This window comes from Zootoca vivipara, chromosome 16, assembly GCF_963506605.1.
Source record: "Zootoca vivipara chromosome 16, rZooViv1.1, whole genome shotgun sequence".
NCBI lineage: Eukaryota > Metazoa > Chordata > Lepidosauria > Squamata > Lacertidae > Zootoca > Zootoca vivipara.
Genome location: NC_083291.1, coordinates 730,468 through 742,933, shown reverse-complemented (window position 1 = coordinate 742,933; position 12,466 = coordinate 730,468). Strand labels below are relative to the sequence as shown.

The window sequence follows — 12,466 nt, the reverse complement described above, 5'->3', positions numbered from 1 at the left end:
TAATCGACCCTCGTGGGCTGCTTGTGGCGCATGGGCCTTAGGTTGCCGGCCCCTGCCCTACAACCTTGCAGTGAGGTCTACCCAGAACAGGTGTAATTGATGTTCCAACATGCATTGGAACAGTATGAAACAATGCACAAAGCTTGTTTTTGAGGATTGTCTAAGGAAGCTTTTGCCTGTAACAGCATTTGTGGGTCTTTCCCATAACCTAGTGTCATGTGCCACTCTGAATGAGATAAAAGGTATTTCATTATCTTCTAGCTTAATTGTTTTAAAAAGGTTCATTTTTATGCACCATTTGCAAAGGAATATTTAGGCAAGATTTAATCTTATCAATGTGCCATTCTTTAAGGCATATGCATATTGGTACATAATGAAATTTTTCATACTTTATTAAAATGACATGCTATCTTAAAATAGGAGGTTTTTATTGGCCCGTTATTTACCAATCCATCCATTTCAATAAGTTGCAAGTAGCTTGCCAGTTGATTCACATCAGAGAAGTATGTTTATTACAATGTGGTCTATGCACTAATAAGAGAAAAATCATTTTTAAAATCTGTTATTTTACTCACAGTTGCACCCCCAACCTAGATTTAGGAGTTTAGAAAGAGTTCTGTTGAGTGGGGTTTAATCTAGTAGTGTTAAGTAATTTGCTGTTCTCCATTTTCAGGAATCCTTTGCTGAACATTTGGGCTATTCAAATGGTGTCATCAATGGGTAACTATTCTTTTTTACTTCCCTTTTTTGCATATGATTTTTATTGAATTTTCAATTTTGTAAAGAAAAGTAATGATAAAATCAAAATATTCATACATCTTCGTACAGCGTTATTTGTTCTACATAGTACAATATATACATCCAGCCAATACACTCCTTCTTACTCCCCTCCACCCTCCACCCTTTATCTGTTATCACACTTTATATCCATTTTGTATAAGTTCTATCAGCTTCAGCTTCCTCCTTCTTTAACAGTTGGTTTTCTATTTTTCTTTTTTTATCCTCTCATTCTTTTTTTTGTTTCTATATTTTTTTCCATAATTTACTCTCTAGCATATCCCTTTCTTATTTTAAACAGCTGTAGGTATTATATTAAGCCAGTTAGCGTTATTGTTGGTTTACAAAATGTTTTCAGATATTCTCTAAATTTACACCATTCTTTTTGAGATTTCTGGTCTTTTTGATCTCTCACCCTTCCGGTCAGCCTGGCCAGCTCTAGATATTCCACCATCTTTGCCCTCCAATCCTCCACTTCTGCGCTAAGAGTATTCTGGCGGCTGTGGTTGCATACATAAATATTCTGTGATCCTCTTTTCTAATCTCTCTCCCCATCAATCCTAACAGAAACAATTCTGGTTTTTTTTGGGAAGGTATATTTTAGTAGTCTTTTTAACTCATTATATATATATGTTCCCAGTATGATGTTACTTTTTTGGACCGCCACCACATATGATATGTATTCCCCTCCTCCAGCATACATTTCCAGCATCTTTTTTTCTTATAAATCATTCTTTTTTACTTCCTAGAACTTGCCCTCACAGAATCTTCTAGGGTCCAGTGTTTAGATAGCTGCTTGGCGATAGGCTGGGCCTTTTATCTTTTGGGGTTTTGTGTAGGGTTTGGGGAAGTAGTCCTGTGCACCAAAATATCTGAGAAGGAACCACACATGGTTTGTTTTCTGCCCTCCATTCCAAACGTTCCACTTAACAAGCCCATAGGCGAGAAGTAGGATGTGCTTAGAAATTGAGATGCAGTTTGGCGCTGCTAATTGCATGTGCAAATGTAGCCTTGTTAATACTGATTATCCAGCCTTTTCTCTTCCCAGAGCTGAGCTTTATCGGGCTTCGGGGAAGTTTGAGCTGCTCGATCGAATTTTGCCAAAGTTGCGAGCCACCAACCACCGCGTCCTCCTCTTCTGTCAAATGACGTCCCTCATGACCATCATGGAAGACTATTTTGCTTTTCGGAATTTTGCTTACCTGCGACTTGATGGTAATGTTCCAAAGTGAAAGGGGCTTGGGAAATAAATGAGGGGCAGTCTTGTGATCTTGGGGCCAGGGACTCCAGCTCTCAAACCCCTGTTTCTCCCCGCCTTCTGCCATCTGGTGGTCCAGGGCACTGAGAAGGCGTTCCCTTCCTTCACATCAGAAAAGGAGAATTAAACAGGGCATCACCACTTTGAGATGCTTTGCAATGACACGTGCTCTTTTGCCTGCTCCTCTTTTCAGGAACGACGAAATCGGAGGACCGGGCAGCCCTGCTGAAGAAGTTCAACGAGCCCAATTCCCAGTATTTCATCTTTCTGTTGAGCACGAGGGCAGGAGGGCTGGGCTTGAACCTCCAGGCAGCGGATACCGTCATTATTTTCGACAGCGACTGGAATCCTCACCAGGTTATTTACAGACCACAATCATTTCCTCCTCCTCCTCTTCTTCTTCTTCTAATAATAATAATAATTTTTTAATTAGTTTTTACACATATTCTCCAGCATAACATCGTTTTAAACATCATTTGTGACTATCACAGCCTAAGACTTCCTTCAAACCCGACAGATGGTTTTCTAAAGTCTTTCTAATCATGCATTTTGTTACTACAATTATTGTTATAAACTCAAATTCCCAATGCATCTGTTCTTAATTCTTTTCACAGTAATTTATAAATTACTCCTCACAAAACTTCTTTTAACCCTACAAGCGATGTCAATTGGTTACAATTGCTTTCAAAATATATCGAAAACTTCTTCCATTCCTTTAGGGAAGTGGTCCTAAATTTCCCCTGTTAGTCTCGCCATCTCAGCAGAGTTCATCCATTTCTCTTGCCACTCTTCTTTAGTTGGAATTTCTTCTTGTTTCCATCTTTCAGCCTTCATTTGTTACACAAAGAAACCGTTCCCTTTGCCATTAAAATTCTCGCAGCCGCTGCCGCATAGAAGAACAATTCCTTTGCACTTTATGGGATATTGGAGCCCAGGAGCCCAAGACACTGTGTTTTTCTTTTGTTTTTGTAAACACAATCTTATGCATTTTTTTTAGTTCCATAGATATTTCATCCCAAAATTCCTTAATTTTTCTGCAAGTCCACCACATGTGCAGCATCAAATTGGAAAGGATATAAAAATCTGTGGCAGCCTTTGAATAGCTTCTGTTATATACCGAACAGGTTTAAGAAAGTACAATATCTTGGCTACGCAATTATTTAAAGCAGACACAAGCAGTGCGCTAGATAAATATAAATTTAAAGCTAGATGAAGTTGGCGAGAAGTCAATGGAACTAGAAGAAGACTGTGATAAGGTATAATAGATATTGACAATTCTTTGATGTTTATCTGTTATGGATAATTTTGAATTTGTGTTATTTTTTTAAGTTCAATAAAGTAACTTGAAAGGAAGTTTTTAATGTTTAGGTAAGTTTTAAATGACAGATGTTTTAATGTATTTTTAATCTTTTGTTGGAAGCCGCCCAGAGTGGCTGGGGAAACCCAGCCAGATGGGTGGGGTAGAAATTATTATTAATAATAATAATAAATTATTATAAATATTATATTTATTTCATTAAATGAGCCATGCTCCTCTCATATAATTCTGTGCACCGAAAGCTTAAAGTTTAAGCAGTTTCTGAATTTGGCACTGCGGCTTGTCATCTTTAGCCTTTGATCTTTATGGGTTTATAGATATACTGTAGATATATATGTAAAACCGTGGCTTTGCTTTGCTTCAGCCAGCCCCCCCCAGGACTAATCCGTTCCATGCAATGTGTTTTCCGCAGGACTTGCAGGCGCAAGACAGAGCCCACCGCATCGGGCAGCAGAACGAAGTCCGTGTCCTGCGACTGTGCACTGTCAACAGCGTGGAGGAGAAGATTCTTGCCGCTGCCAAGTACAAATTGAACGTGGACCAGAAGGTTATTCAAGCCGGCATGTTTGACCAGAAGTCCTCCAGCCACGAACGGAGGGCTTTCCTCCAGGCCATATTGGAACACGAAGAAGAAAACGAGGTAGTCTGCAAACTCGATTTAAAAATTCAAGATTGCATTCCCCTCTCCCCCATTTCCAGGATCTAATGCTCATGGTGTTGTTGGCTATGTCTACTCGAAAACCATGTGCCCAGCCAGTCTGAACTCTGTGGCCGGTGTTAATCACCCAAGCCGAGGGAAATTGCAGAGTGTGTCCCACTTTGCCTATCTGGGAATGTTTGCTGTTTTGCATAATTGATGCTGGTCGTAGGAAGGGAAAGGAGATAAGCGTTGGAAATGCCAGCCTTCCCTCTGGCTTCTGAAATAGCAGCAGCCGGCATTCTTGGCCCCGTGTTTTCGTGGGCATGTTTGCAGCCATAAATGCTGCTAACTTGATGAAGATGTCGTTTGGGGAGAAGGGAGGTGACGCTTGCAAAGATTCCTAGCATGAAAGCTGAATCCCGCACTGAATATGCATTCATATATAGATAAGATGGACAAATTAATTCTAGGGGGGAAAACATTTTCCCCCCTTTCATTAAGGTACCTCAAGGCTGAAATAAGTATGCTGCTTCCTAGCGGCTGATCAGATTATTTCTATGTAAAATGAAATACTGTAATTTTGAATGTGTTTCCAAAATTGCTCAGATCCTCATATTTATAGTATCTTAAAATAGAAACAAAAAAAAACCAGGCATACATATACGATTCAGCATCGTGACTTTACAAATGATAAGAACCAGGAATTGCTGGAAAACCCGGCTACGGATTTTTAAAAACCTTGTTTTGAAAATCCAGTGGCTGTTCACGGGAACATTTTATGGAACCACTTACGTTGTTGAATTGTTGACTCTGAATAAAAGCCTTGCATACATGTTGCAGAAATCCCCCTCTCTCCGTTGTTCCCTTTCCCAAAGCACCCCTTTCTAATCAGGAGTGTGCATTGGGTCAAATCCTTCTCTGTATCTCTTTCGTTTTCGTCATCCTACTGGCACGATCCCCATGTGGTGCTTTTATAAGGTCCAGAAAGGGAGAGGCAATAATGGAAATTTCTGATAGGCTGCTGTGATGGGCACACGCATCATCCCAGCCTCCCCTTCCAACGCACTCAGCTTGGGGGGTGGAGGCTGTTTTGAACGGTGTTTGGCTGCTTTCGGACAGTCCTTGTGCAGGAAGCACAGAGACGGCCTTAAAGCCCTTGCCTCCCTCCCTCCCCCCTTGAAGATTTTGGCGAGACGGAGAACTTGGAAGCAAGGAGGGAGGCTCACGACAGCTTTCTTGGGCTTGCCGATCGGAAGGTTGGTGGTTTGAATCCCCGCAACAGAGTGAACTCCTGTTGCTCTGTCCCAGCTCCTACCAGCCCAGCAGCTTGGAAGCACACCAGTGCAAGTAGATAAATAGGTACCACTCCAGCGGGAAGGTAAACAGCGTTTCCGTGCACTCTGGTTTCCGTCACGGTCTCCCGTTGCGCCAGGTACACCTGCAGGAAGGCCACTGGTTCACGTGAATGGCCGCCGCCTCGCCCCCCCTCCACTAATAATAATAATAATAATAATAATAATAATAATAATAATAATTTGTTATTTATACGCCGCCCATCTGGCTGGGTTTCTCCAGCCACTCTGGGCAGCAGCAGTAAGCAGCAGTGAGGGGAGGGCATCTCTGCCCCCCACCACATGCCACGACTGCTTGGGAATAACGTCAATTGAACTTGAACTTCCTTCTGAACAAACATGCATGTTTTCAATATACTTCCTACAAAGGAAGACCAGAAATTGTATTTAATTACCGGTACAAAATAATAATAATAATGTAAAATTCAGAACATGCCCAAGGCAATTTTCTTTCTACAGGCTTCCTTTGTTTCTTGCATATGGTTTGCAGTTGTTCCGACTGGGCAAATCAGCAATTAAAGAGTTGACTGTCCTCCGATGGATGTTTTTTACACATGTCTCATTAATGTCTGTGCATCTTTCGGTGGGTGCATGCCTGTAAATTCTGTGATTTTGCCTCCTCACCTGCAGGAAGAGGATGAAGTTCCTGATGATGAGACTCTGAATCAGATGATTGCGCGGCGCGAAGAGGAATTCGATCTTTTCATGGTAATGATACCATAAAATCCTAATTTTTTTTATCTTCCTTCCTTTGATTCCCATTGCACCTCCCTTCCTAGCCTAGTGGTGGAGTCAAAGACCTCTGGGGCATCCTCTCCCATAAATGCACCCTCCTCAATAATGGCCTTTTCAGGGGCCAGCGAAGGTTTGCACAGTCCCATTTAGTTCCCTTGAAACAACATTATTATTATTATTATTATTATTATTATTATTATTATTATTATTATCATTATTATTTATACCCCGCCCACCTGGCTGGGTTTCCTCAGCCACTCTGGGTGGCTTCCAGCAAAATACTAAAATACAATAATTCATCAAATATTAAAAGCTTCCCTAAACAGGGCTGCCTGCCTTCAGATGTCTTGTAAAGGTCAGATAGTTGTTTATTTCCATGACATCTGATGGGAGGGCATTCCACAGGGCGGGCACCACCACCAAGAAGGCCCTCTGCCTGGTTCCCTGTAACCTCGCTTCTTGCAGGGAGGGAACCGCCAGAAGGCCCTTGGAGCTGGACCTCAGTGTCCAGGTAGAACGATGGGGGTGGAGACGCTCCTTCAGGTCTACTGGGCCGAGGCTGTTTAGGGCTTGAAAGATCAGCACCAACAGTTTGAATTGTGCCCGGAAATGTCCTGGGAGCCAATGTAGGTTTTTCAGGACCGGTGTTATGTGGTCTCGCCGGCTGCTCCCAGTCACCAGTCTAGCTGCCACATTCTGGATTAGTTGTAGCTTCCGTGTCACCTTCAAAGGTAGCCCCACGTAGAGCGCATTGCAGTAGTCCAAGCGGGAGATATGTAATGGTGTAGCCCCGGTTGAAAGTACATCACTTGAACTCGTAAAGTTGTGTTCCTGTTCTAAGAATTCAGCCCCCGAGTCGCCCAGTAGGGAGGGAAATGAATGGATCTGAATCTGCCGCCATCTCCATATTTTTTGCTGATGAACCGGATGAGTGGTTCTTTGTTCCTTCCTACAAAACCAGTATGAAACGTGGCCGGTGGACTGACGGAAAATCTTGGGAGGGCTGCCTTTTCCCCGATGTGCCACAAGAGGCTGCTGTTGCACCTGCTCGGCTGATCATCCAAGTGGTCGCTCCTCTTTGCCTTTCATGCCCTGTCCCTTTCCCTTGCTTCTCCGCCACGGATCTGGGGAAATGAAAGCAAGCAGCTGCTGCTGCTGCGTCCAGAAAGAGAGTTTTGCTCCAAGAATAGCTATCTGGCAGCAGTCAAGGCAGCGTAAAAATTAACCTACACAACAAAAATCACTAGATCAGAACAACGAAAAGGACATTTTTATGAGCCACCTTTTTTAGACAGCAAAAATGAAGGAACGCTTTTGGGTTGTGTCGTTGCGCATAACATTAGGAGGGGCTAAGAGCGGTGGATTTATGACGATGGATAAGAAAGGGGGCATTGGCCACATTCACGCACCAAGGGAGGGATGGGGCTGGGAGGCCAGTCAGAGAGCAGGAGCACAAATGGTTACAGTCAATCTCACAGCATGGGCATCATATCTGGCACTGGGGGGGGGTATCTGCAAGCTCCCCGTATCCTTAAGTGTAGCATCTCAAATTGCCTAACCTCTGTAAGGGCATCACTACCCTGTTGGGGCTGAGGCAAATAAAAATGCTCTTCCTCCCCAAAAACCATTGCAGGTGCCACTTCTTTCCTGCCTCCCTTCCGTGAAATGAGCCTGCAACCTCTCTTTAAAACAAAACAAAGCTAGCTCCCTCTGCCTTCCTTTTGAAGGGCCAACGTTATGGTGACGTTAAGCAGAGTTGTTGTTGTTGTTGTTTAGTCATTTAGTTGTGTCCGACTCTTCGTGACTCCCTGGACCAGAGCACGCCAGATGGAAATGCACTGCCTCCCGCAGTTTGGTCAAACTCACGTTGGTAGCTTCGAGAACACTGTCCAACCATCTCGTCCTCTGTCGTCCCCTTCTCCTTGTGCCCTCCATCTTTCCCAACATCAGGGTCTTTTCCAGGGAGTCTTCTCTTCTCATGAGGTGGCCAAAGTCTTGGAGCCTCAGCTTCAGGATCTGTCCTTCCAGTGAGCACTCAGGGCTGATTTCCTTAAGAATGGATAGGTTTGATCTTCTTGCAGTCCATGGGACTCTCAAGAGTCTCCTCCAGCACCATAATTCAAAAGCATCCATTCTTCGGCAATCAGCCATCTTTATGGTCCAGCTCTCACTTCCATACATCACTACTGGGAAAACCATAGCCTTAACTATACGGACCTTTGTCGGCAAGGTGATGTCTCTGCTTTTTAAGATGCTGCAAGCAGAGTTACAGGGCGGTAATACAGACCCACTGACATAAAAACATAGGTAATTAGAAGTACCCATGTTTAAAACAGTAGATACCTACAGTAGATACCTACAGATATTTTGCATGCCTCACCTTTCTTCTCATGGGCTAATCTCACATTACCATAGCAGAGCACATGAGCCAAGAGCACATTTGGGCAACGCTGACCAGGATGCTTTCCCTTCTTCATTTGGATAAGTTAATGAAAGCTTCCAGGCTCTTGTTGATCAATTTGTGGGAGTTTGGTGACTGTCATTGCCCTCAAATGCCCCTTCAGGAATGCACTTAATTAAAAATATTTCAACTCACGCCCTGCAAATGAATTAAGCCACCTCTGGAAGAAGAATATTCTGCGCTTTATTCATCTTACAGTACAGCCATTATCAGTGGCGTGCATTGCAAAATGGCTTGGGCTCTGTGTCGGCCTTTCTCTGGTGGGCAAGACCATAATTATTTCAAAGCTGCAAGGCTAGATAGTGTCAAGACTTTATGTCATGTCATGTCCAGTGTGGTGTAGTGGTTAAGACCGGCAGACTCGTCATCTGGGGAATTGGGTTTACGTCTCCGCTCCTCCACATGCAGCTGCTGGGTGACCTTGGGCTAGTCACACTTCTCTGAAGTCTCTCAGCCTCACTCACCTCACAGAGTGTTTGTTGTGGGGGAGGAAGGGAAAGGAGAATGTTAACCGCTTTGAGACTCCTTCGGGTAGTGATAAAGCGGGATATCAAATCCAAACTCTTCCAGTCCTATAGACCTAGAGCTCAGGAGGTTTTCTTCCAAAGTTGCCTGATAAATGAGGATCCCTTCTCAAGCTTCCTTCATCTTGGTGTGGAAGTGGTTGGCTGGTTTATTAAACTGGAATAATCCATTGGAAAACACATCCACAATCCAAATTTGTCTCTTGAGCTTGAAAAGTAGACTCACACCTTGGCATTTCTTGTACACAGTCACAGTTCCGCTGTTTTATATGGAGGTAGAAACCATATCCAACCTTCCATTATTATTTTTTGCAGTCTTGGGTCTTTCTGGTCAGACTGGCAGTTCTCCACGTGCCTTTTCTAAGAGCCTCCGTTTCATTCCTCCTCTGCCGTTCCTCAACCAGCAATCCACGCCTCTGGAACCCTCTTAATCCCGATTGGGCTCTTTCTGCCCCCTTCCCAAGTGTTTCCCCCTTAATTTTTTTTACATATGTTTTTTGTAGTCTGACGCAGCTTGAGGTTCCTCCAAACCTGTTGCCACCTGCTTTTTGTACGTGGGTTGTTCTGTTTTGGCTGCATAAGGATCCGCACACAGAGAATGAATTCACTCTTAGCATATAGGATGAAACATTTCTTATTCTTAGGCCCTGGTGTCAACCATATTTGTCCTTGGAATTTTTTGCCTGCTCATATATTTGGAGTTGACCTTTTCCCATGCCTTGGGCAAATCACATTAGAAGTATTTTTGTCTCCTGCTATCACATTAGTTTGGGGAAAGGGTTGTTTAAAAATACTTCTTTGCCTGCACAAAAAATTCCTTGTATGCTGTCTCCTCAAAGGAGCTATCCTATTCAGAGTTCAAGCCCGCCATTTCTTCTAAGAAGGGCACCCCATTCTTCCCCCAGCACCCATGATCAATTTGTTCTTTTCTGATTTCCCCTCTATTATTTGTGGCTTCTCAGAATTGTTAAATGTTTTTTTGTACTTTTGCAAGTCTCAAGGTTCCCCACAAGCATGCAGATAACACCCTCTTGTTTGGGCTACATCCCTGCTAGCGCTCACTATCTGCTACCGTTGTCGTAAATTTCAGAGGTGCTCTTTGCAGATATTCCTGTACTTTTCCTACATTCTAGTTGTACGGGGATCATCGGCAGGAAAGCAGGAATTAAATAGTGCGCGTCTGGTGAAGTGAGTTCTTCTCCACCGTAATAAAATTCGTTAGTCTTTGTTTCTGCTGCAAAAGACTAAAATAGCCACCCCTCTGAAACAGAACGGACTTCTGAGGTTCTGTAAGTTGGAAGTGCTTGCTGGTTTGTTTATTTTATTTTAAATACAGTTTATCAGCACCTCTGGAATTTATTTACTTATTGGAAAAGCCACCCAGATGTCTGAATATGTATCGCAAGTGATGTTTGCAGAAAGTTTATTCAACTGTAGTAAGGGCTCTAAGCTCTTTGTACCATTGTGTAATAGATGGCTGATATTTATCCTTCGAGGATTAAACCGTAAGTCTCTTAGGGACCATTAGGGCATGTAAAAGTCAGGTACTGCAAGTGTTGGCATTTGGTAAGCATTAAAGCACAGGCAAAACAGCCCCAACAAAATATGTCCTAGTTTGTAAAACCCTTGAAAGTGCCCCCCTCCTCCTTTTTTTTTCTTTTTCTTGGATTGAGCATCTCTTGGTAATTAAAAAAAGAACCCACCCAGTTTTCAGAAATTATCTGTCACTGTAATTTGCGTTTTGTTGAGATTTATTCTAATAAATGTTAAGTCATTTGATAAAAAATGCATTGAAGGGAACTTGGTTGAGAGAGAGAATGGCCGAAAACTCTGCAAACCTCCAGCCAGTTCCAAGCTCCCAGCTTGCCAGAAATGTCTCAACGGCGGCCTGTGTTGTTCCTGCAGCGAATGGACCTGGACCGGCGCAGAGAAGATGCTCGCAATCCCAAGCGGAAGCCGCGCTTGATGGAGGAGGACGACCTGCCGTCTTGGATAATCAAGGACGATGCCGAAGTGGAAAGGCTCACCTGCGAGGAGGAGGAGGAGAAAATATTTGGGAGGGGGTCCCGCCAGCGCAGGGATGTGGACTACAGCGATGCTCTGACGGAGAAACAGTGGCTGAGGGTATGTGCCATCTCTTCCTTCCTTCCTTGACGAGGTTGCTTTGCATGGGCGTACCCACCATGGGGCAGGGGTGGGCAGCTGCCCCTCCCTAGAAGCAGGGCAGCTGGAGAGGACAGGCAGGGATACTGCCTGCTGTGCTCCAGCTCACCTGAAACAAAATGGCAACAGCAGCAGCAAAGCTGCTTCCATTGAAAAAAAATCTGGACCTAAACCTGGGCTAACTTCAGCCCACACTCTTTCAAGTCACAGCGAGCACAGCACAGAAAGTGCTGCCCCACAATGCTCTGTGGCACCTCATTTGCACACTCTTTCAAGTCACAGCGAGCACAGCACAGAAAGTGCTGCCCCACAATGCTCTGCGGCACCTCATTTGCATACATGCAAATGAGGTGCTGCAGAGCATTGTAGGGCAGCACTTTCTGTGCTGTGCTCGCTGTGACTTGAAAGAGTGTGGGCTGAAGTTAGCCCAGGTCCAGGTCCAGGTTTCTTTCAACAGAGGCAGCTGCTGCCTAGTTTTAGTCACTACTGCCGTTAAAGGAGTGGGCAAGGCAGGAGTGAAAGTGTGGGTGGCTCCATGTGCTGCCTTGTAAACGGCCCCCTTTTCTCTGAGAGGTGTGGATGTTGACCATGCCTCCTGGGGGGGATCCTGGCCACATCATTGCCAGCTAGCCAGTTGGGTGGCTGGGGGCGTGGCTAGTGTGCCCCCCCCCCAGCTTTGATCCTGGGTACGCCCATGTTGCTTTGTCTAATGATGGGGAGTTAGAGCGATTTGGGCGGCAAAATGAAGCCACGCATGGAATGAACAACTGTGAAATCCCTTCTCCCTCCCAGTTTCCGAACTGTAGAACTGTGATTGCTGTGGCCGGGAGAGCGTGGTCTCGCTTTTCCCGCTCTGGACCTGATGGGTGGGTGGGCCCATGGAGGGATACAGTTATCTTTCCCCTGTACCACAGGGTCCCGGGCAGTTTTTTGTGAGGGAGAGGGAAATATCGGAGTCTGGAGATGCAAGTGTCTCAGCGCACATCCACAACCCCAAATTTTACCCTTCTTAATCTATCTGGGACTCTGCCCCATTAGCAACTAAAAATGTCCTTGCAGGCAGGACGAATCAGGATTGGAAGATCCACTTTTCCACTGATCCCAGTGGATTCTCCACTCAATAAAGTGGTCCCTTGGTTCTCAAACTGAATCCGTTCTGGATGTTCCAAAACCAAAGCCCACTTTCCCATAGAAAGTCATGCAAAACGAATTAATTTGTTCTAGACTTTTAAAAACAA

The 12,466-nt window shown here is 44.4% G+C and overlaps 1 protein-coding gene across 4 annotated transcripts in view; it reads left to right on the top strand.

Moving 5' to 3' along the window:
* SMARCA2 (SWI/SNF related, matrix associated, actin dependent regulator of chromatin, subfamily a, member 2) overlaps positions 1-12,466 on the top strand; it is a 129,283-nt gene that overhangs the window by 76,655 nt on the left and 40,162 nt on the right. For all 4 annotated transcript variants that reach the window (XM_060268717.1, XM_060268719.1, XM_060268718.1 and 1 more), the window contains 6 exons: positions 674-720; positions 1,826-1,992; positions 2,229-2,392; positions 3,766-3,993; positions 5,976-6,053; positions 10,971-11,189. In XM_060268717.1, coding sequence (XP_060124700.1) covers positions 674-720; positions 1,826-1,992; positions 2,229-2,392; positions 3,766-3,993; positions 5,976-6,053; positions 10,971-11,189 — 903 coding nt within the window. The remainder of the gene's footprint in view (positions 1-673; positions 721-1,825; positions 1,993-2,228; positions 2,393-3,765; positions 3,994-5,975; positions 6,054-10,970; positions 11,190-12,466) is intronic.